The 25,312-nt window shown below is 36.7% G+C and overlaps 1 protein-coding gene across 3 annotated transcripts in view; it reads left to right on the forward strand.

Moving 5' to 3' along the window:
• ZC3H6 (zinc finger CCCH-type containing 6) overlaps positions 1–25,312 on the forward strand; it is a 51,331-nt gene that overhangs the window by 6,878 nt on the left and 19,141 nt on the right. For 2 of the 3 annotated variants that reach the window (XM_059942886.1, XM_059942888.1), the window contains exons 2-3: positions 12,343–12,523; positions 20,036–20,158. In XM_059942886.1, the coding sequence (XP_059798869.1) occupies positions 12,343–12,523; positions 20,036–20,158 (304 nt within the window). The remainder of the gene's footprint in view (positions 1–12,342; positions 12,524–20,035; positions 20,159–25,312) is intronic. The other variant, XM_059942887.1, reaches the window with a different exon arrangement.

The following is a 25,312-nucleotide window of genomic DNA, read 5'->3' on the forward strand; positions in this document are numbered from 1 at the left end:
TACTTCAGGCAAAGCCTATTTTGGATTTAAAAAATATATATACTCCCACCACACTCCCCAAATCCTGGAGCCCCAGTTCCTCATATTACAGTTAATCTGGTTATCAGTTAATTTGGGGTATTGGACACTTATATACCAAGTATCCTTTTTGGATATTATTGGGTCACAGGCAGTTTTACCCAGCTCATTATAGATTCATTCAACAAGACTTCTTCAACTTCTGTTTTGATATCATGATGCCTAGAAGATTGTTTTCTGGCTTTCAAATTCTAAAGGTATTTTATTTGCTGAGATTCATTTCTGTTGTATTTCTAGCTTCTCTGGTCAATATCAGAGGACCTAAATCAAAAGGATAAATTGAAAGGGAATGAAAGTAAATTAATTTTAGCTTAGTGAGATAGCAAAGATAGTGAATGAAATATAAAAAAGAATTTTAGGGTGTGGCCTAGTGGTTAGGATTCCGGGCTTTCACTGCTGTGGTCTGGGTTCAGTCCCTTGTCGGGGAACCAAGATCGTGCAAGCCACATGGCAGGGCCAAAAAAAGGAATTTTTAAAATGTAGTCTCAAAACTATGGCAAGCTAATTCAGTTTTAATTATGTTATAGTTTCTGCTCATGGCATAAAGGATGTTTGAGGAATGATATGGTTTTCCTTCATGATTTTAAACATACAAGTTTAAGGATGTGTTAAAAAAATTTAATTTCATAAATTAATACACAACAGTACCTATTCTGGCTGGCATTGGATGGGGGCTGGGAATTAAGCATTAACAAAGATTTTATCAGAAACCAAGTGTGTGAATTTTTTGGAAGGAACTCTTAAAAAACATGGCATGCCTTCCTGTCTTACTAAATAGACAGTTACTGATTTAGCTTTTTCTTAGTTACTTAGGATCATCATGAATATGTATTGTCATTATAATCGCTCTGAATACTAGGTATTATACTCCATCTTGTGTCTTGCTGCATTCCGGAGACTTTGGAAATATGGAAGCTTTCACACAGACTGTCGTTGCTAGGTGTTGCTTAATGATAGGATAAGTAGAAATACCCTCAGGAACAGACTCCAAACTTAGTCTACCCCAGATTCCTTTCTGCTTCTACTTGTTTCAGATAGCTTTTCATTGTTATTCTCTGAAGGAAAATAAGAGAAATTTCCCGTTAGAATCCATGCTCCTTGGATTTATAACCTTTCCCAATTTCTGTGGAAGTACCTGTAGTCTAGCATACCCATTTTATTCAAAGGCATGTATTTCGAGTAGATCACAAGAAGAAAGGAAACTTGTTGAGGGCTGTCTACTAGGTACAGTGCGAAGTAATTACCTAACTTTATCTCACTTAGTCCTTAACTCTGTGCTGGTAAATTGATTCATTACATTTTGTAGATGAGGAAACTGAATATTAGAGATTGAGATCATTTGTTCAAGCTCATATACCTAGAAGCAGAATTTGAACCCACATCCTTCTGGCTCTAGAACCTTTCTTCTTCTGCCCTACTATGATTTTTTTTAAGTATTCAGTTTTAACATATCACAAGTTTAAAGCATTAAATAGTCCTTTTAAGAAATCTGTTGTTGGTTACTTTTCTTGTTTAACACTCCTACTTTAATTTCCAGGTTCAGGTGACCTCACTTTGCCAGAGCCCTGGGTCCTCATTAAATAAGAGAGGTTTTTTGTCTGTTTGATTTTGGTTTGGGTCAAAGCCAACTACCTTATTAAGTATTACACATTCTTTTCTGGATGTTGGTTCTTAGCCCTGTCTTGTTTTAATTGAATGGCAAACCTTAGTAATAACATAGCAATTTTCGTTTCTTCCAACATTCCTCTCTTTTCTTCCCCTCTCTGACTTTGATGTAGAGAATTTCATTTGGTAGGCGGTTACCTGAACTGCACCCCTTTTTATCAGCTTGCTTGGAACCCTGAAATGAAATAGGGAGACCCATTTTCCAGCTCTCATGATTTGATCAAAACTTTTTACCTCTTTTTTTTAATCTGTTCAATAAAAAAATTTTCCTTTGAGCAGTTAAAAACATACTATTCAATAAAAAGAAAACCCTATAGCATCAGTCCAACTGGTCTAGCCTGGTGGCTCTGTTTCCTGACAAACATTAAAATAACTCCTGTGGAATTGAAGTAACTCACATTTACTCTTTTTTTAGTTAATTTGTATTGGAGTATAGCACATTTACTTTACATGTCAGAAATGCAACTTCCAGACCGCAACAGTTTCTCTGTATCATCTCTTAAAATACCACCCAAATCTTGTGTTGATGAAGTTTCTTTTTCCCCAAATTTTATTACTTTAAACATACAAAAATGTTGAAAAAATTTTTACCGTAAACACCCTCATGTGCTATCCACCGTTTGGTACGGTTCTTAATCTCTGTATCAGCTACTATTAAGGGGTTTAGCTATTTGCAGTTTCTTCCTAAGACCAAACACATGTTGTGACTATTATAGCAACAGGGTTAAGAAAGATGGGCCTGGGAATCAGACGGCCTAGGCTGGGTTCTAGCTCTGTCATCTACTAGCAGAGTTAGTTAAGCTTTTTGTCTCCTTTCTTCACCAGTTTAATGGGGATAATAATAGTTACACTTGACCCTTGAACAACACTGGTTTGAACTGCGCGGGTCCACTTCCACTTGGATTTTTTTTTTCCAATAGGAAAGACTACGTACTACACGAACCTGGGTTGGTTGAATCTGCAGATACGGAACCATGGTTTTGAGGAACTCTGATATAGAGGGCAGACTGTAAATTACGTGTGGAGGGTCGGCACCCCTAACCCACATGTTGTTCAAGGGTCAACTGTATTTCATAGAGTTAACATGAGGGTAAAATGAACTGACCCAACATGCCTGGCACCCTAGTAAGTGCTCAGTAATTGTTAACAATCGTATTATATGATGATGTAAAAATAATTTTATTTTTTCACTACAAATTTGGATTGAGGTGTTATTTTACTTCAGAATTAATATTAGTTTATCATGAACACATTAGCTGGAATTGAAGATAGACAAATAGTGAAATAATTAGATGACAAAAAGTATAGATGAAAAATTGCTGAGGAATATTTTTAAATCATTTGTTGAAGTCATATATCCATAATCCTCTGATGGCCCCAAGCTTTTGAAAGATTCTGTTCCAGGCAATATTTTGGCCTTTATGGGGAAACAAAGTTAACTTATTACAGCTAAAATGGAATCATTTACACTTTCTGTTTGTTCATATCTAGATTTGAATGCTTGCAGGACTAAGACAACCTGGTACTGTAGTGAATGGGGACTTGTAATGCTTCTTTAAAAGATAACCTTTAGTTTTATTTGTATTCTCTATTGTTTTTCTCTATTTTGTTGATTTATGTCCTCATGTATTATTTTCACTCTTCTTTTCAGTTTACCCATTTCCAAGTGCTTTAGTTGAATGTATAGATCATTTGTTTTTAATCTTTGTTATTTCCTGAAAATGTGTTTAAATAAAAGCATAAATCTCCCTCTAAGGACTCCTTTTCTTTGTTCAAAAGGTTTTTAATTTAATAACTTCATGGTGTACTCTGCACCAAATTTATACTGGGAAGTTCACCAGGAAGTTACTTTGCTTGAATTTAGATGTTTCTTTATTATGTTACTGATACATTCATTACTGCATCAGATAATTATAATAATGCCTTCTTTGAATAGTTTGAGGCTTAAATGATTGGGATTACGTGCTGCAATGATAGAGAAGATTAACATATTATTCATTCATATCCTTACTATTTTTAAGGGAAATCTTGACCCTATTCAAAGGAATGGTCTCAGCAATAATGAGGTGACATTTTAAAGGTATAAATCATGGGAATGTTTGTAATATTCACAGAGGACTGCCTGAAGGATAATAGTCTATTCATTTCTCGATATTAGTAACTTTCAGCTAATTTTTTTTTTTTTTTTTTTGCCTCAAGACTGTTGGAGAAAAAACATTCCTGTCAGTAACAGAGTGACTGTATTCGAGTGGAGTGCATCTAGTATCAGCATCTCCATATCTGTTCCATTCTTCTTTTGGACTCACGTTGGATTGTTGCAGTGGCATCCTGCTTTTCCTGTATCTGTTTTGTCTCCTCTAGATCTGTTTTTCACTCTCAATTAAATTTGTATTTCAAAATGGAGATCTAATTACAATGCCTCCTTTCCTGGAAACACTTCCAGTGTTTTTTCATTTCTCTAGGATAAACTCCAAACATGCCCAAAGCCCTGCATGATCTAGTGCTACCCATCACTCCAGTATAATTACGAACCAGCTTCTCCCCTTTCCTCTGTGATCCGTGACACTGGCCTTGTCTCCGTTCCTGTCTCACTTTTCATGCAAAGAAATTTTGCTCATCCTATTTTCTCTGTCTGCCAGAGGCCCTTCCCTACCCCTGTTCTCCTAGGCTAACTCATCATCTCAGTTCATTCATGACTTCCTCAGGGAAGGCCTTCCAGACTTCCCTGACAGATGATTTTTCCCTATTGTGTACACTCATAGCACTTTTACCTCCTTCATATATGGTTGTTATTTTATATTTATTTGTGTGATTCTTTGATCTCTGTCTCCGCCATCACTAGATTGAAAACTTCATGAGAGAAGAAAGCCGTTCTCTTTTTTGTTTACCATCGTATCCCCAATTAGACAGTAGTGAATAAATATGTTGAATGAATGGCACTTTTTTTTTTTTTTTGCTGGGAGGGCAGAAGATTCTTACAAACATACAGACAGTTGTGTACTTGGACAATATTACTTTGTTTTCCTCATATAATTGCTTCTTCTCAATTGAACTTTGGCATCATGCCCTTGGTTCAAACTGGGGTATGCTGTTAAGTGATAAACTGTTGTATGGACACTGTTGAAGATAGTGTCCATTGTATCAAGTACTGCCCATTGTATCTGATAATATTGTCTTTATAAGGACTCAGAGGAGAAATTTCTCTCCCTTCTCACTCCCAGAAACAAAATTGTGCTTCTCTTGAGCAACGGATCTGTTCTTGTCCTAAAAGCACTGTTGTCTTATACCTTATCCTGTTTCCTAAAGCTCAGGGTCAAATTTGCAGCTTACATCTAGAAATTAGTCAGGGATTTCTGGCATGCCACTATGTAAACTAATCTTAGTCTTAGCATTGTTTTAAGCTTTAGAATTTTAAGTGTGATTTATTTACATATTTTATAGTTTGTTCAATAAAAGTGTCTATAAATAGCTTCCAAGGAATAATAGAACTCTATCAGAACCTTTAAAAAAAAGGCAAAATTAATCTGTTAATCTGCTTGCTGGCTAAGAAACAAGTTCAGTGTGTCTCTCCATGCTGAAAGTGGAAGGGATAAAGAGGAATATAAAATGTTTATTACATATTGGGAGGAATTCTAGGTATTAAGTTCTGATTGGTTCATTTGGGAAATAGAAATTCTTCCTTTTGATTTTTTTCTGCTTCTGTCACAAAAGCACAGGCGTTGCTTTATGACGATGTCTGAGGAGGGATATGAAAGCGTTAGGCTCAAGGACACACAGTCAGCACTTTTTTTGTATGCGCATGTTGGGAACTTTGCAGAGTTTTAACAGTCGCCCCTTGTCCTACTCACATAAACAGCAAGTTAACATGTACGCTACTATCTTGTAGGAACCTGATTAAAGGCCTTGGCTTAACTGAGTCCCTTTGTTTTCCTTCTGTTATAAAAATAAATTTTTGTACCATCTCATGAAATAACAGCTGTGCAGTAGCATATCTGACTCTGGAGACCAGGCATTGAAAGAAAAGTAAGAGTAGCCCTGACTGTTAAAAGGAGAAACTGGAAGGCACTTGAGAACGATGACCAAAGATTCCTCACTTGACCAGGAGGTCAGATGTTAAGGCGCCTGCTGAGTCCACATTTGATAGCCAAGTTGTCTTTTAGTTTGAGTATAGATTGGTCAACTTTCCTTATGGAATTATTGCATAAGAAGCAGGAAGTATCAGCCATATTGTATATTTTTCTTGGCTTGCCAGGAAGAAGTCCAGGGCTATGCTGTTACCTACAACTACTTGGATCAATGACTTTAGTTTGTTGTACTTTTAGGGCTTTACAGTATTATTTATTCTTTCAGTCAATGTTAATAACACATTTTTGATATATTTTTCAAGTTATATGACCCCCTTAGTTGAAGATAGAGCCCTAAGGATTCTAGCTTTAAGGGAGTAACAGTTTTTTTGTTTGTTTTTTTTTCTCTAGGGGGATCAGTGTCCCTTCAGACACTCCCAGAGAAGCATGGTCTCCTGAAGGAGATAGGAAGGAAATATCTAAAAATGTCTAATTATTACATTGTTATATATACTTTTTATTTATATATGCAAGTTAGGTTTTGATGAAGTAAATATGAGAAAGCATGTTGTTGATTCAGGAAATAGAGATTAGAGGGCCACATATAGTTTTAAAAACAAAAGAGCAATTACTTGTAACAAAAGTAACAAAGGAATTCTCAGTTATCTCTGGGGTACAGATAACACATAGAATTAAACAAAATTTGCAAAGGTTGTCATAGGACTATGAAGGCTATTAGGCTAGTTAAAATATATAATTTTGCCCCTATATTTGTACAAAATCCCATTCCTGAAGGAATTTGTATTTGGGTTGAGACTTTGACTAAGTTCTAACTAAGACTGGCTTGGGGAGTAAAACAAACCAAGTGAAAATTGCCATGGCTGTAGATAGTCATAAAGGGATAAGCTGAGTTTCTGCAAACCAATACCAATACATTCCAGAGGGTATAAGAATGTATTTGGGTAAAGGATAAGGATAAAAGTGATTTGAAGGCTGGTAGGTATCCAGATTTTACCACTGGTAATTTGTAAAGACAAACTTTTTCTGAAACAAATGGTGATAAACCATCTAGGATGTAAATGTTCAAGGTCCAGTTTGGGATAAACATAAAAGCACAAAAACTCAAGTTAGGTAGCTCTTCCATGACCCCATTATGGCCAGCCAGTGTTTTCTTTGAGGGGAAATACCTAGTTTTGGAGGTATAAGGTAGGGAGTTAGGTTAAGGCTTAATCAAGAGGATCATACATAAGCTATACAGATTGAGGGAAACTATCAGAGTAGGCATGGGCAAATCCTAGACCCAAGTAAGTTTTTTGTGAGACCTGCTTACAGGTTCAGCTTGTAAGATTCAGAGAGTTTATTTCATACATAGACGACAAATTCAAGATCAGCATGGGGTCAGCTTCTCGTGTCCCTTGTCCTACAGGATAACAATGAAATCAAAGAGGCCAGAGGATCATAGGTAACGTGAGTGGTAGGGCACTCTTGTTGCTGAGGAACAGTTTCCATACTGCAGCTACGCAGTTTTTTTAGCCTGCAGCTGTACACTTAGGAGTGGGCAAGGTGGAAAATCTGAGTCCTCACCAGAAGCAGGGAAGATGGATGAGAAATTGCCTTATAGCAGCCTCCCACGAAATAAGGAGGTGGGTGAGAAATAGCCTTGCAGCAGCACCTATCTTTCCATACTTTGGGGGGACCACAGGGCGTCTGCTAAGGTTAGGTCAGCCTGTGGTTGAGCCTTGCCTGTGTGGCCTATGTGGAGACATGTAGGGCTGCCAGGGTGCTGGTACAGAGCAGTTCCCCTACATTATCCATGGTAAGGGAGAAATGACAGGGTGAATTAGAACAAAGCATGAAAAGTGCTACAAGCAATAATTTTCAAGCATCTAGAAAATTTGTGTTCTCTTGGTTTTAGGATGAGCAGTCTACTTCTATAAACTTGTCTACTCTGAAAAATGTCTTTTTTGTAGTGATCATATCAGCTTATCCCAGGAAGCTTGTGTTCATGAGTAATATCTTTGTAATATCATCCATCAGGAGCACTTGTATAGTCTTTTATTGAGGCTTTTGTGTTTCTTCCAGAAGACTCAGTTTCTGATCTGTAGCTTGTAATAGGAGACTTTAGGCAAGCATAAAGAAAAAGCAGACACTACCTGTGGAGGTAAGACTGAATGGTTCAGGTTAATTTATTTTAATAGCCAACAATATCAAAATGGAGGAAAGTAGAATTCTCTATTGAGGCATATCAATTTGTAAGGATTTAGTGACTAGTTACCTCAGAATAAGAACAGTGAGGGGGGCTTCCCTGGTGGCGCAGTGGTTGAGAGTCTGCCTGCCAATGCAGGGGACGCGGGTTCGGGCCCTGGTCTGGGAGGATCCCGCATGCCGCGGAGCAGCTGGGCCCGTGAGCCACGACTGCTGAGCCTGCGCGTCTGGAGCCTGTGCTCCGCAGCAGGAGGGGCCGCGATGGTGAGAGGCCCGCGCACCGCGATGAGGAGTGGCCCCCACTTGCCGCAACTGGAGACCTCGTACAGAAGCGAAGACCCAACACAGCCATAAATAAATAAACAAATAAATAAAAAAAAAATTAAAAACAGCTTTACCTTTAAAAAAAAAAAAAAAAAAAAAAAAGAACAGTGAGGGCATTGACCAGTTTCAGAGTCTTTAATTTATACTACAGTGTATTATGATTTTCTCTAGTTGTCTCCAGTCTAGATATTCAAATCTAGAGATAAAATCTTTTAAAATTTTATTTTGTTATTTTTTAAAATGACAGCTTTATTGAGATAGAATTCACCTTTTAAAGTATACAATTCACTGATTTTTAGGATGTTCCAGAGTTATGCAACTGCTACCACTATCTAATTTTAGAACACTTTCATCACTCCTAAAAAAAACTCTGTACCTATTGACCATCATTCCCCATTCTTCCCTCTAGTCTAACTGTCTTTATGGATTTGCCTGAGAGAAATTCTTTTAAAAATAATTTTGTTTATTAACTGGACAGTTATGTACATGTCTGTGACATGAATATGACTCCTTCTAAAAAGGACATAATCATTCTATTATTTTTACATTAATAAAAAGTCACCCATATATGGTTGACTTAGGAACTTTTATTTTTTATTTATTAAATTAAAAAAAATTATCTTGGGTTTAGTAACCACAACAACTTTCATAATAGTGTTAATTCAAAATCTAGAGAATGCCAAGCACTCTTAATTACTTCTATTATCTCTTCTATTTTTGATTTTTCACAGAGCTGGATTAGTATCTGATACATTGGTAGGTGCTCAATCAAGAAAGCTTTATTTTATTTTGGTGACAGAGCTAGAATTAGAATCCAGGTTTCCTCCTCCTAAGTCTCCTCTTTCCATTATGCCACACATGCTTTCCATATGTGCCCAAAGGTGATTTTTTAAAGCGTTGGAAGCAGCTCATAGAAGTGTGGATCATTGTTCTTCATTTCCTTTTACTCTCTTTTTTTTTTTTTTAATTTATTTATTTATTTATTTTTGGCTGTGTTGGGTCTTCGTTTCTGTGCAAGGGCTTTCTCCATTTGCAGCGAGTGGGGGCCACTCTTCATCGCGGTGCGCGGGCCTCTCACTATCGCGGCCTCTCTTGTTGCGGAGCACAGGCTCCAGACGCGCAGGCTCAGTAGTTGTGGCTCACGGGCTTAGTCGCTCCGCGGCATGTGGGATCTTCCCGGACCGGGGCACGAACCCGTGTCGCCTGCATTGGCAGGCGGATTCCTAACCACTGCGCCACCAGGGAAGCCCGTACTCTCCTTTTTTTGTAACCAAACATAAATTTACAAATTTAAATGTGTTATTGTATGAATGTTGAAATGATAAAGAGGCTAAAGGAAAAGAAAGAAAAATTATAAAACTTTCCGTGTTTTATTTTTAATAACAAATATAAATTCCCGTATGTCACAGGTAAAGAATTTAAGCAGAACACAATTATGTGCAGCATTTTCAGCTTGAGTACTTTATTTAAATAGCTCTAGTCAAAAATGCTAATTATGAATTAGTGGTTTTAAGGTATGCTTTAAGGAGCTCAAGCTGGAGGAGAATGGTGGTAAAAGAAAGGATGAACACCTGTAGATTTTGTTGTTGTTTGCATTTAGATTTTACATATAGACAGAAAAATGCACAATTCTTAAGTGAATTTTTAAGAATTGATGAATTTTTACACACGTGTATATGTAGTAATCACCATACCCATCTATAGAGAATATTTTAACATCCTAGGAGGCTTCTTAGTACTCCTTTTTTGTCAGCTATAACCCTCCAAGAGGTAATCGCTGTTCTAACTCACATCACCATAGATTAGTTTTGCCTGTTCTTGAAGTGCATATAAATGGAGTCCGACAATAGTCCCTTGTGTCTGGCTTCTTTTGCTTATGTCTATAACATTCATCGTATTGTGTGTAGCAGTACAGTAGTTAATTTTTTTTTGGCTTTATAGTATTCCATTATATAAATAAAACACTATTTATCCATTCACCTGTTCATGGAGATTTGGGTTGTTTACAGTTTTTTACCATCATGACTAAAGCTGTTAAAAAACTTTCTTATACTTGTCCTTGGGTGAATATATGCACTCATTTTTCTTGGGCCATAGGTATTACAGTGTTATGAAAGCTCAAAACTTTTTAAATTAAAACAGCCAGTATGCTGAACCTGCCTCACATGAAATTTTCAAGTCCGCCTAAATAGACATAGACCTCTGATTTTATGATGGAAACTGGAGAAAAACAACATTGACTTCACAGTCAATACAGGGTGATATTATGTGCCTGTTCTATAATGGCAAGGGTTATGGATATTTTACATTCAGTCATTCAGTAAAAAGCAAGGCACCGTGCTAGGGGTTAGAGATACAGCTATGAAAGACACAGTCACATACCCCGCTTTCACCAACCAATAAGCAAGTTATTCAAACATAACGTGTAGAGTGCAGAGATAAAGAAATGAGAATTATTAGGGGAGTGCTTAGGATGGAGCAGCTCACCTAATCCTGAGTAGTCAGTGGAGGCATCTTGCAGGAAGGGACATCTAAACCGGGTCCTAAAGATTGAATTGGACTTAGCCAGGTGAAGGAGGTGAGAGGGTGGATGTTGAGAGGAGCAAGGCAATGAGAGTTTTTAAGGCAATGTTTAAGGCTTGGGGACTTGAGGAATTGAAATTAGCTGGTTAATCAGGGACTCAATTATAAAGGGCATTTTGGAGTCAAGGAGTTTTGACATCATCCTCAGATCAGAAGGGAATCACCGATACTATCTTTTTTATTATGGAAAACTTCAAACACATATTGATAGAATGGTAGAATGAATCCTCATATACACATCCCACAGTTTCAGCAATTACCAACTCATGGCCAATGTTGTTGAGACCACTTCCTTCATCCTCAGTGGATTGTTTGAAGCAAATTTGAGACATCACATCATCACTGAAGATTTTTAGCAGGAGAGTGCTACATGATCAGTTTTGCATTTTAGAAATCACACATTTCTAGTAATTTAAAAGTATCTTTAAAATGCACACACCATAGTTTGTGTGCTTCTCATTTGCTTCCAGTCACAAAAGACATTTATCTTTCTGTATCACCATGTAATATTTGTAGTTGTTTGCATTTTTTCAAACTGTATGGAAACAGGTTAAAATTATTTTATGTATTTATCATCCCATGTAGATCATTTGGTTAATTTGCATTTTAAAATACTGTTAGTGAACATTTGGGCTTCTATAACTGTAAAAATGTCATAATATAAAGATTTGTAGATTTTTGGTTTTACTATGAATATTTTTTACAGATTCAAGTTGAGGAATTTATTATTCTGCTTTTGTGGTTCAGGTTTCAGTAGGTAGATTACTTATCTACCTATTGAAATTTGTCTTCTTTTTGAAGTTTACTCTTATGGTGAGAATTAATATATTACATTGCTTTTATTTTAAAGCTATTTATAGCTGTCTACAGGCCACTAAGTTAAATTCCTTCCTGTAGTTAGAATGTTTGCTTCCTAAAGTGTTTTAATTTCTTTCTTCCTCCCTTTCTTCCTCCCTCCCTCCCTCTTTCCCTCTTTTTCTTTCTTCCTTCCTTTCTTTCTTTCTTTCTTTCTTTCTTTCTTTCTTTCTTTCTTTCTTTCTTTATGATAGCTTAGTATTATAGATGGTAACTATTGCAGAATTACCTTGGGATAGTATTGCATTCATGCATTCATTCGTTTATTGAGTGAGAGTCAATGCTCTTACTCTAAATCAGAGGTTGGCAAACTATGGCTGCTGAAATTGCTTCTTACATTCTTGAAGGGTGTTTTAAAAAAAGAGAGATCTTGCAACAGAAACCATATGTGGCCTGCAAATTTAAAATGTTTACTATCTAGCCCTTTATAGAAAATTGGCCAACCCCTGATCTAAATGAGTATAACTTAAATTCTTGGCTCATGCTTTTTTTTTCTTTTGGAACTGTTTCTGTAAGATTCTCTTTAGAATTGACATTTGAAAATTAAAATTTTCATTGTCTTTTACAGAGAAGATGGTGAATTAGAAGATGGTGAAATAGATGATGCAGGATTTGAAGAAACTCAAGAACAGGAAGCAAAAGAGGATGAAAAGCAGAAAAATGAGAAAGCCTACAGAAAATCAAGGAAAAAACACAAGAAAGAAAAAGAGAAGAAAAAGTCCAAAAGGAGAAAACGTGAGAAACATAAGGTTAGTCAGAATCTATTTTTTATTCTTTTGGTAAATTTTTATGAAATATAAAACACTGAAAATTATAAAGTATAAATCATTGCCTATTTTCTTATAAAATATATGGATTAGATCTTTTTATGTGCTTAAGGAATTTTCTGAACATAAAGATTATATGAAATATTTTAAAGATTTAAAAAATATTCATGAGAGCCTTACTGTATAGAACAGGGAACTCTACTCGGTTCTCTGTGGTGACCTAAATGAGAAGGAAATCAAAAAAGAGGGGACATATGTATACATATGGCTGATTCACTTTGCTGTATAGCAGAAACTAACACAACAGTGTAAAGCAGCTCTACTCCAATGAAAAAATTAAATAATCCAAGTAACTTTTAATGCAAATTAGAATAAATCTTTTAAATTGATGGAAGATTGTATGCAAGAATACTGAAAGCTTAAGGAAAGAAAGTTTCATTCTCTACAGATGTAGATTAACAGCACTGGCATTGTCCATCCATTCATTTATGTATTCATTTGTAAGTATTATTGCGTGCTTGCTGTGGAAATCTCTGTGCTATATGCTGGGGGTTATAGCAATGAATGAAATGGTCTCTGCTGTTATAGAGATTACATTGAAAAGGGAAGGAGAGAGGCAGTAAACAATTGAAAAACAAATGCTATCAAGAGAACAGTTGGGTGCTGGATACAGAGTAATGTGGATTGCGGTTGAGAAGAAGGGAAACCTATACTGACAGAGAACTCAGAGAAAAGTTGGCAGCAGTGGTGGGGTAGTTTTTGAAACTCCCTGAATTTCCCCCATAAAAACAGAGCAATTAGGATAGCAAAACCAAAAATTCATTGGCAACATCTACCAAAAAAATGAAGTAACAAGTTATCTTCATAAACCTCAAAAATAAAAAAGGATAAGGCCAAACCACGGACAGCAGCAAGACCGGAGCAGGATCAGCAATTGTGTGAAATGAAGCAGAGGAAAGGTTAAAAAGAACTTCCAGAAAACAAATTACCAACAGGTATTCATCTCAGTGAAGGAGTCCCCAGTGAACATGGAAAGCCTGTCGGCCAAACTGAGAAACAGCAATGGAAACTGAGAGGGGGCTTTACTAGCTCCCAATTCCCACATGAGTATAAGGTGACCATGTAAAATTGGATGGTGCTACAATGGTCTGTGCCTGATGAATACTCATCAACTAAATCTCTTCTAGGACAGAGTCCCACCCTGAGGAGATAACTGCTAGGAGTAGAATCTAAGTTGAGAGGACAAGAATACTAGGGCCAAGGAAAGAAATTGGGGGAAGGGAGCGGGGTGGCATATCTCAGAAGATACACAGCCATGTTTTTTAATACTTCATGTGCTAACAACAGAAGAAATAACCCTAGAGAGTGAAGCTATGAAAGTTTTCCTGGCTCATTCCTCCTTTGACACATGAGCAACAAGATTGGACCATGATCACATTCCATATAAGTTATTATTATTAAAAAAAAGAGGAAAATGGGGAGAATAATATTCTTCCAGAAAGGAAAGAATGCTCACAAAACATGAAAAACTTAACCTAACATTTCAAAATGATTTTTAAAAATTAAGAAAATAATACAGACTATGATCAAATAGCATCAGCAGAACTTAACCTAACAGAAAACAGAAAAACTTAACCAGCATTTCAAAATGATTTTTAAAAATTAAGAAAATAGGGGCTTCCCTGGTGGCGCAGTGGTTGAGAATCTGCCTGCCAATGCAGGGGACACGGGTTCGAGCCCTGGTCTGGGAGGATCCCACAGGCCGCGGCGGAGCAACTAGGCCCGTGAGCCACAAATACTGAGCCTGCGCGTCTGGAGCCTGCGCTCCGCAACGAGAGGCCGCGATAGTGAGAGGCCAGCGCACCGCAATGAAGAGTGGCCCCCGCTCGCCGCAACGAAGACCCAACACAGCCAAAAATAAATAAATAAATAAATTAATTAATTAATTAAAAAAAATAGAAACACTCCTTTAAAAAAAAAAAATTAAGAAAATAATACAGACTATGATCAAACAGCATCAGCAGAACTGGGGGAAAAGGGAATCCTTTGGTCATTTAGGCAAAAAGACCAAGTCACTTATTAAGAAAGGAAAGTCAGATTTATAGAAAAATTTTTGATATCAACATTTTATGCCAGAAGATAATGGAGTAACATATTTGAATAAAATGCAAGCCAAGCATTTTATATCCAGCTAAATACCGAACTTCAAATATAAAGTCCTCAGAAAAACTGTATATAATAGAAGTCAGGAAATATTTATTATCATAAGACTTCTCATAGACTCTCCTAGAGCACACGTTCAGATAACCAAAATGGGTGAAAAAGTGAGAGTGATCTACATACACTACGTATTAGTCTGTAAAGCTAAGACTAAATGATGGACATGGGGGGCAGTATATTATGTATTGAAACATTACAACTGTAAAAAATGTCAGGGAAAGCAGAAGAATATATGGTAAGCAGGATAACCTTATTGGTAGTTTTTTAGTTATTAACTGAGAATTTTTAAATATACTTCAAATTATTATCCTGGGAATGAAAGAGAGGAAGTAGAAGAAGAGGTTACTGCCTAATTTCAATATTGGTCCTACTAGTAAACAAATAGTATGCAAAGAAGGGATAGGGACTAAGGTTATTGGAAAAAGACAACTTGAAAGAAATAACTGAAACAAAAATATAATCTTTTAATACCAAAAGATATACCTCCCAACAATGCAAAATCCAACTCTAAGCTATGTAAAAGAGAAAGATTTAAAAAGTGGGTAAAACCATTGTAAAGCAATTATACTCCAATAAAGATGTTAAAAAAATAAAAAATAAAGAAATGAAAAGTGGGTAAAGCTATACCAGGCAGATGCAAAGAAAGAGAAGGCAGAAATCACAGTGTTGATATATGAAAAAGTCAAATTTAGGTCAAAAGGGCATTGAAAGAAACAAAGAAGGGCATTTTGTAATGTTAAGGTTATAATTCACAGTGACGATTTGTTATTAATGTTTAATATCCCCTTAAACATCAGTTTTCATAAAGCAGGAACTATAGGAACGATGAGAAGAAATAGACAGGAATACAGTAATAACAGGAGATACACCAGTATATCTCTCTTAACCCAAAGAGATTAATCAAATGGATGAAAAGGTGGTAAGGATATTAAAGAAATATTATAAATATATAGTAAGCTCTGAATCCTGAGAATATATCTTCCTCTCAAGTATACTTGGAATATTCATAAAAAAAGACCATGTCATAGGCAACAAAGAAAACTCCAATTAATTTGATAGAGCAGAAATAGTACAAAGAGTAATCTCAAACCACAATGCAGTAAAACTAGACATTAATAACAAAGTCGAAAAACAGAAGCACCTTTGAATGCAGACTAAACCTGCCGAATTTCATGAAAATAATAATAGAATTTGACATATGGAAGATAGCTAAAAAATTATCAGAAGAAAAATTATTATAGTATTAAAATCTAGAAAACAGCAAAGTAAGACAGAAACAAAAAGGAAGGGCTTAATAAAGTTATTAGCAGAATTTAACAAATTAGAATGAAAAGTCAGTAGTTTTTTTTTTTTTTGGCTATGCCGCACGGCACGCAGGATCTTAGTTCTCCCATCAGGGATCGAACCTGTGCCCCCTGCAGCACGGGTTGGCCAAACTAATTAAGAAAAAAAGGGAAGCGCAAAAACACAGTTAGATATTTTGAGGCTAAGAACTTTTAAAACCATCAAGTCCTGGTTCCTTTTTAACAGTTCTTCCTTTAATTCATCTATCTTCCCTCATAGATAGGTACTTTGAACATTTTGCTTGAAAATCTTAACTAGATCACCTAGTTCATTAGACACATTTTCTACTTTCCATATTGCTGAAGGTAACAGTGTTGCTAGATTTCTGCCACTACATAACAAGGATCTCCCTTTTTCCAGTTTTAATAAGATATCTCTCACTTTCCTTTAAGTTGCCCCAAAGTCCAAAATTTTACCAACAATCATTCAGGGTGATCTAGGCTTTCACTAGCGCCCTCTTAAAATCATTCCAGTTTCTATCCACTGCCTGGTTCCAAAACCAGTTCTACCTTTTAGATATTTGTACTGGCAGCACCGCATTTCCAGATACCAAAATCTGTATTAGTTAACTATTGCTGCGCAACATATTACCCCAAACTTAGAAGCTTAAAACAACAAAAGTATGTCTCCTAGTTTCTGTGGGTCAGGAATGTGGTCACGGCTTAACTTGGTATTCTGGCTCAGCGCTTCCTGCGAGGTTGCAGTCATCTCCTGACTAAGGCAGGATCCTCTTCCAAGTTCGGTCATGTGGCTCTTGGCAGGCCTCCGTTCCTCACCACGTGGACCCCTTTACACACCACTTCTTCGACCTCGTGCTTTGGCTGGCTTCCTCCAAAGCAAGAGAGCAAGAGAGAGCACCCAGGATGAAAGCTACAGTCTTTTTTATAACCTAATCACTTCTGACAAATTCTGTTTGCTAGAAGCAAGCTTCTAAGTCTAGTCCACACTCAAAGGGAGAGGAATTAATCTCCACCTCTTGAGGGTAGGAGTAATAATGACTTTGTGGACAATTATTATTAGAGAAATGCCATTTAATTGATTTTATATTTTGCATTTTCACTTAATAGTACAGATAAACATTTTGTTGTTTCTATAAAATCTTCTAAAATACCATTTTAATTGATTACTCTGTATTGTATTATACTTTAGTATCGTTCTCTTACTATTGAACATGGAGATTTTTTGTGATAAATCTTGAAGGACAGGTAGGCATTAGCTCGTTGACCAAAGAGACACAGAGAATACAAAAGCAAAAAGGTGTGAAAAGGCTGGCATGGTTTGGGGAAGTCACTGAAGTCCCTAAATTCTTTCTGTTACTGTTTGAATATTTAAAGGGGTCACTAAATGGCTATCCTATTAATTAGTTCTTGACTATGTCTTTTGCCCTCTTTACTCACCACGTTGTGGTGTCATGTTTGTTAAGAGCTCTATAGAAAGGATAATCACTGAGACTTGAACTTTATTTATTTTTAAAGCCGTGACTTTTATTTTATTTATTTATTTATTTTTGGCTGTGTTGGGTCTTCGTTTCTGCGCGAGGGCTTTCTCTAGTTGCGGCAAGTGGGGGCCACTCTTCATCGCGGTGCGCGGGCCTCTCACTATCATGGCCTCTCTTGTTGCAGAGCACAGGCTCCAGACGCGCAGACTCAGTAGTGTGGCTCACGGGCCTAGTTACTCCGTGGCATGTGGGATCTTCCCAGACCAGGGCTCGAACCCGTGTTCCCTGCATTGGCAGGCAGATTCTCAACCACTGCGCCACCAGGGAAGCCCTATTTATTTTTAAAACATTTATTTATTTGGCTGGGCCGGGTCTTAGTTGTGGCATGCAGGATCTTCGTTGCAGCATGTGGGATCTTTAGTTGGGGCATGCGGACTTCTTAGTTGGGGCATGCAGACTTCTTAGTTGTGGCATGCGGACTCTTAGTTGCGCCATGAGGGATCTGGTTCCCCAACCAGGGATCGAACCAGGGCCCCCTGCATTGGGAGCATGGAGTCTTACCCACTGGACCATCAGGGAAGTCCCTAGACTTGAACTTTAGTACTTACCAACCAAGTGTATTGAAAGAAATAATCCACCAGTGTATTATAGGTAAAATAACAAAATTAAAGGAACACTTTCAAACACTAAACAGATACCAAACAATAACCAAAAAAAAGAAACTCAAAAATTCTGAAATAAAAAAAGTATACTATCCTTTTCACTTAAAAATTTAATAATTTTTAATTATTCTCTACTACTTCCAGCTATTTTTAATGTAGTCCAATTGCTAATTTTGGGTTAATAATTACTCTACTTATTACTGTAGGTGAGCCACATATGTATTATTTTATAATAGCCTTCCTAATGACTTCTTAAAGTCTGTGTTCTAGACTCATTTTTTGGGGCTAGCCTGAAGAATCTTTTCCCTTTAACAGAATCTTCTCTTCTCTGATGGCTCTTCCTGAAGCAATGCCTTTGTTTGAACTTCTTCTTAAGCAAGCCTTACCCCTTTAGTGTTCTTCAAGTGAAAGGTTTTCTTTTGAGCCAGAGCTGACTTCTGCTAGTAACAGAGCAAACTTGGCTTTTAAATGGACAATATTTATTTCAAGTCCTAACCAAAAAGATTAGGTAGTTAAGCTTGAAGCATTTCATAGCATAATTATAAAAAGATTTTCATATCACCTATCAAATCAACAAAAACAGAATTAACAGCACCCCAAAACTAAACCCCAGAACATTTAAGAACAAGGTGGAGGAAAAGTTTGTCTTCTTTAACCAGCATTTAAGAATGGAGTAGAAGAAAACGGATCCTTCTACTCTAAAAGTATCAAGAGGTCAATTTAGTTCAGCACATTTTTACTGAGTTTGTTCTAGTCTTAGATGCTGGGAATGCAAGGATGATAAAATACAGAGCCAGTGTCTTTGTTGATAAGAACTTCAAAAAAAATTTTTAAAGAGGGTGCTTAACCTGGGAAGGTAATTATTTTGGCTAGATAGAGGATATTGAGTGATTTTTTTTTTTGAAATTGCATTCATATTTGAAAAAGCTTATTCTTGATATTTGTCAATCACTGTCAATTACTTGTGGTTTGCATTTCATCTTTGTTCAATTTTGTGGGTTGGATTTATGTTATATTTATAATTTGGAATGTTTTGATATCTTTTAGATTTAGGGTACTTATGTAATAGATTAAGAACTCTAAAGCTGTTTTAGGTAAAAAATAAATTAATTCATACTCTATTCATGTTCTAGGACTCTTTTTGGTGATGAGGAACCAATTTTATTTCCTTTAAGGTTAACTTAGGGGCTTCCCTGGTGGTGCAGTGGTTAAGAATCCGCCTGCCAATGCAGGGGACACGGGTTCGAGTCCTGGTCCGGGAAGATCCCACATGCCACGGAGCAACTAAGCCCGTGCGCCACAACTACTGAGCCTGCGCTCTAGAGCCCGTGTGCCACAACTACTGAAGCCCGCGTGCCTAGAGCCCATGCTCCACAACAAGAGAAGCCACCGCAGTGAGAAGCCGTGCGCTGCAACGAAGAGTAGCCCCCGCTCGCAGCAACTAAAAGCCCGCGCACAGCAGCGAAGACCCAACGCAGCCAAAAATTTTAAAAAATTAAAAAAATAAAGATTAACTTAAAGTTAAGACTACTTTAGAGCCTAGAGGTGCAGTATTTTCTATTTGAAGTCCTTGGGCCAAAGGGATGATGGGGAAAATGCTGCCATTAAAATCCCCGAGAAAAGAGGAAAATGTACTATTCCTCAGAAAATTTCAGAGAAGTTGGGGTGGAGGTGGTCTTTGGAGCAAGAATTTTCCAGTTAATACTTCAGAACCTACTAGGATAATATAATCTATTGGTTGGCACCTCTGGCTGAAACAAGCTTATCTAGTTACTAGTTAAATTTTCTTCCTTTTGTAAATGTAACATTTTTGGTTTTTCCTTCTTTTAGCATAATTCTCCATCCAGTGATGATAGTTCAGACTACAGCCTTGATTCAGAGGTCGAACATACAGAGAGTTCCCACAGAAAAAGAAGTGGTTTCTACAGGGATTATGACATTCCATTTCCTCAGGTATTGCCTTTATTTTTATTGTCATAAAATATACCTAACATAAAATTTACCATTTTAACTATTTCTTTTTCTCTCTCTTTTTTTTTTTTAAATTGGAGTATAATTGACCTATGACACTGTGTTAGTTCCAGGTGCACAACATAGGATTCAATATTTCTATACATAACAAAACGATCACCACAGTAAGTTTGGTTACCATCTGTCGCCATACAAAGATATTACATTATTATTAACTGTTTTCCCTATGCTGTACATTTCATCCCTGTGACTCCTTTATTTTGCAACTGGAAGTTTATACCTCTTAATCTCCCTCACCTATTTCATCCCCATTCCCCTCTGGTAACCACTTGTTTGTTCTATCTGTGAATCTGTTCCTGTTTTGTTATGTTTGCTCATTTGTTTTGGTTTTTAGATTCCACGTATAAGAGAAATAATAGTGATATTTCTCTTTCTCTATCTGCCTTATTTCACTTAGCATAATGCCCTCTGAGTCCGTCCTTATTGTCACAAATGGCAAGATTTCATTCTTTTTTATGGCTGAGTAATATTCCATTGTATATATACTGCATATACATATATATATATATATACACACATATATATACTGTATCTTCTTTATCCGTTCATCTATTAATGGACACTTAGGTTGCTTCCATATCTTGGCTATTATAAACAATGCAGCAGTGAACATAGGGGTGCATATCTTTTCGAATTAGTGTTTTTATTTTCTCTGGGAAAATACCCCAAAGTGGAATTGCTGGATATTTGGTAGTTCTATTTTTAATATTTTGAGAAACCTCTGTACTGTTTTCCACAGTGGCTGCACCAATTTACATTCCCACCAACAGCATACAAGCGTTCCCTTTTCTCCACATTTTCACCAACACTTGTTATTTCTTGTCTTTTTGATGATAGCCATTCTGCCAGGTGTGAGGTGATAGATATATCCTTGTGGTTTTTTTTTTTTTAATTAATTAATTAATTACTTTTGTTTGCATTGGGTCTTTGTTGCTGTGCGCTGGCTTTCTCTAGTTGCAGGGAGCGGGGGCTACTCTTCGTTGCGGTGCGCGGTGGCTTCTCTTGTTGTGGAGCATGGGGTCTAGGCACGTGGGCTTCAGTAGTTGTGGCACGTGGGCTCAGTAGTTGTGGCTTGCGGACTCTACAGCGCAGGCTCAGTAGTTGTGGTGCACGGGCTTAGTTGCTCTGTGGCATGTGGGATCTTCCCGCATGTGGGATCTTCCCAGACCAGGGGTCAAACCTGTGTCCCCTGCATTGGCAGGTGGATTCTTAACCACTGCGCCACCAGGGGAGCCCTATCCTTGTGGTTTTGATTTGCATTTCCCTGATGATTAGTGATGTTGAGCATCTTTTCATGTGTCTGTTGGCCATTTGTATGTCTTTGGAAAAATTCACTATTTTCACCATTTTAAAATATATATATAGTTCAGTGACATTAAGTTTATTTACGATGTTGTGCAACCATCACTTCTGTCCATTTCCGGAACTTTTTCATCTTCCTAAATAGAAGCCATGTACCTATCAAGCAATAATACCTAATTTCCCCCTCCCTCCACTCCTGGTAACCACTATTCTACTTTCCATCTCTATGAATTTGCCTGCTCTAGGTACTTCATTAGGTGGAATCATGCCGTATTTGTCCTTTTGTGTCTGGCTTATTTCACTTACCATAATTTTTTCAAGGTTCATCTGTGTTGTAGTACGTATCAGAATTTCCTTCCTTTTCAAAGCTGGATAATATTCAATTATATGTATATACCACATTTTGTCAATAGATACTTGGACTGCTTCCACCTTTTGCGTATTGTGAATAATGCTGCTATGAACGTGGGTGTATAGGTATCTCTTTGAGACTCTGCTCTCAATTCTTTGGAGTATAGACCTAGGAGTGGAATTGCTTGATGATATGTTATTTCTACATTTAACTTTCTGAGGAACTACCAACTGTTTCCCACAAAGGCTGCACCATTTTACATTTCCACCAACGATGCATGAGATTTTTCTGATTTCTCCACAAGCTTGTCAAGCTTGTTATTTTCTGTTTTTGTTTGTTTGTTTTGTTTTGGATAACAGCCTTCCTAATTGGTGTGAAATGATATCTCACTGTGGTTTTGAGTTACTGCTTTTTAAAGAGAAAAATTAAACTTTCAATTTCATTCTTTGCTTTCTGATATTTAAAAAAATATTTTATAAGACATATGCTACAAATTTTAAATCTTTGAAAATAAAGAATATGTCATGTATTTGTTTGCTGGGGCTGCCATAACAACATACCACAGACTGGTGGCTTAAACAACAGAAATTTATTTTCTCACTGTCTGGAGGCTAGATCTGAGTCCAAGATCGAGGTGCTGGCAGGTTTGGTTTCCTCTGAGGGCCACAAGGGAAGGATCTGTTTAGGCCTTTCTCCTTGGCTTGTAGATGGTCACCTTCATGCTGCTTTGTCCTCACATGGTCATTCCTCTGTGCACGTGGACTCTTGGTGTCTCTGTGTGTCCAAATTTCCCCTTATAAGGGCAGCAGTCAAATTGGATGAGGGCCCACCCTAACATCCTCATTTCAACTTAATCACCTCTTTAAAGGCCCTTTCTCTAAACACTGTCATATTTTGAGGTACTGGGGGTTAGGGCTTCAGTATATGAATTTTGTGCCGCCTACCTCTTCAAGTGCAAACATTATTTGATGTGTTTTAAACAGAAAAAAAATTTAAAACAACATGATATACTTTATGTCTTCCTTAAATATGTTGCACTGTATGAACAGAATCTTCAATCTGAATATTATTTTGTGCTAGAAAAATCCTGATGCTTTCAGGAGCACTGAGGAGTATTCGGGTCAGTGTGCATGTGTCTGAAAAACCCCAGACTTCCTGAGTTCTGGTGGGTGGGGGTCGCTAAGGCTTCCGCTTTTTCCAGACTCTGGACTCCTTTTGTTCCCAAAGATTGAAAGGATAGTCAAAAGTGCTGTTGAACCTTCCAGATGATTTTTCATGCTGGGCTGATGCTTTCAGAGCAAAAACAGCTCCAAATACTGCTCACTTCTGGGGATTTTCATCTACTCCATGGGTAATGGTCCAGTAATCCTTCACTAATTTGTTAGCTCTCTGATGTCTACAGTGGTCTGAAAAAAATATCTTGTCTATCTTTGCTGCATTTTTTTAGGAGGAGGACTGATCTGAATTAAATTACCTAGTCTGCCATTAGAAGAGAAAGTTCAGGATCATTTCCTTCACATATGCTTTAGGGTTGACTCATTGAGGTTAGAAAGTATATCCTAAAAATCTCATGTAATTAGATAACAAGTATCTACTGTATGACACTTCTACAGTTATAGGCCGACAATAGAATATAGTATCAGCATCTAGCTATTAAATTAGAGGACTTAATATATCTCCTTTTTCCTCATCCTTGCTCAGGGTCTCCTGTTCTCTTATTTCATGCTTAGAGTGACAGCCTGTGTAACAGAAACCAAATCTGCCCCCACAGACATTCTAGCAGGTAGATAGCCTAATAATCAATAAGCAGAGTGATTGGAGAAACTATATCCTTCAGTAAAATTTATAGTCTTTTTCATTTCTTTTATCTTTAGGAGGGCTTTTAAAAATACTTGCTAGATCCTTGCTGGTGAGTACATTTTGTTCATTCCAAATGGTGAACATGTGAAGCACGAGGAGATACTCTCCTAGAGAACTGGGGCTGCTCTGTAACCCCTCATTCATTTAGCGCTTCCTGGAGAGCTTGCACCGCATGGGTGGTGCCCTGATGCAAACACTAAGCACTGCAGCAAGCCACATTAGAGTCTGTCACTGCAGAAGCAGCCCTGAGGTTTGCATAATTAGAGGGCTATTAGGATTATTTGCAGTTGGGAAAACGAGGGATGAATTGAAAGTTTAGGGATAATTCTGCTTGAAAAAGTAGGAATTATGGAGATTATTTTTGTAAAGGCTGTGAAAAATCAGAGAATTGGATTAAGACTTAAAGCTTTTGTGAAAAGCATCTAATCTCTAGAGAAAAATTCATACTCGCCCATTAACAGAGTAATCCTTGCTCATTAGGCGTTGAAATATATCATTGAAGAATTAATGTAATCACATTTTTTATAAAAGGAAATGTAAGTACCATTCAACTAATTAATTAATCTTCAACTTAATCAAAGCAATTATTTTTTGTTTTATTTTCATAGTGGCTTTTTTTAAAATGTAAGAAACTGCCTTTTGGTTATAGTTATAAATCTCCTGAATTTCTGAAGTGCTAGACTGAGAACAGTTTATAAACTTTAAAAATGTTGCTTAAAAAAATTTGGAAATCTAATATAATGTCTTCAAAATTTAAAATTGATGAGCTAATTGATTTTCTTGATTGCTTTAGTTATATACTTTTTCTCTATTTTATAATTGCTGAAAAGGACTTAGTATTTCTCTGAATTTTACTTTTTATTTTTTTTGAATTTTTGAATTTTATTTTATTGTTATTTTTTATACAGCAGGTTCTCATTAGTTATCTATTTTATACATATTAGTGTATATATGTCAATACCAATCTCCCAGTTCATCCCACCACCACCATCACCACCCCGCCCCGCTTTCCCCCCATGGTGTCCATACGTTTGTTCTCTACATCTGTGTCTCTATTTCTGCCCTGCAAACCGGTTCATCTGTACCATTTTTCTAGGTTCCACATATATGAGTTAATATACGATATTTGTTTTTCTCTTTCTGACTTACTTCACTCTGTATGTTCTCTGCATTTTATTAAAAACACAGTCTCATGTTAGTATTCTGCCAGGGCAGTATTTTTATATCACATTTAAAATGTACTAAACTGAAAATGAGTCATGGTCTGACTTTTTCTAGATCCTCAAGCTGTAATTATGTGCAATTTCTTCTTGCTTTCTTATAAAAAAATTGACAATAGATATGATAGAAGTAATAAAAATATTTCAGCGAATAGAGATATACTTGAATTACTATCATTAAATGAACTTCTAGGACTACAATGTATTTTTTGTTTTTACATGCTTTAGTAAAAAGCATTAAAATTAATAATGTATAAGTGCAATAAATAGTTTCTAATGAGCAATTTATTCATTAGATGTTTTTTACAATTAGGGAAATCTCTGTTTTTTCTATTAGACCTC

This window comes from Balaenoptera ricei, chromosome 13, assembly GCF_028023285.1.
Source record: "Balaenoptera ricei isolate mBalRic1 chromosome 13, mBalRic1.hap2, whole genome shotgun sequence".
In the NCBI taxonomy this organism is placed as follows: Eukaryota; Metazoa; Chordata; class Mammalia; order Artiodactyla; family Balaenopteridae; genus Balaenoptera; species Balaenoptera ricei.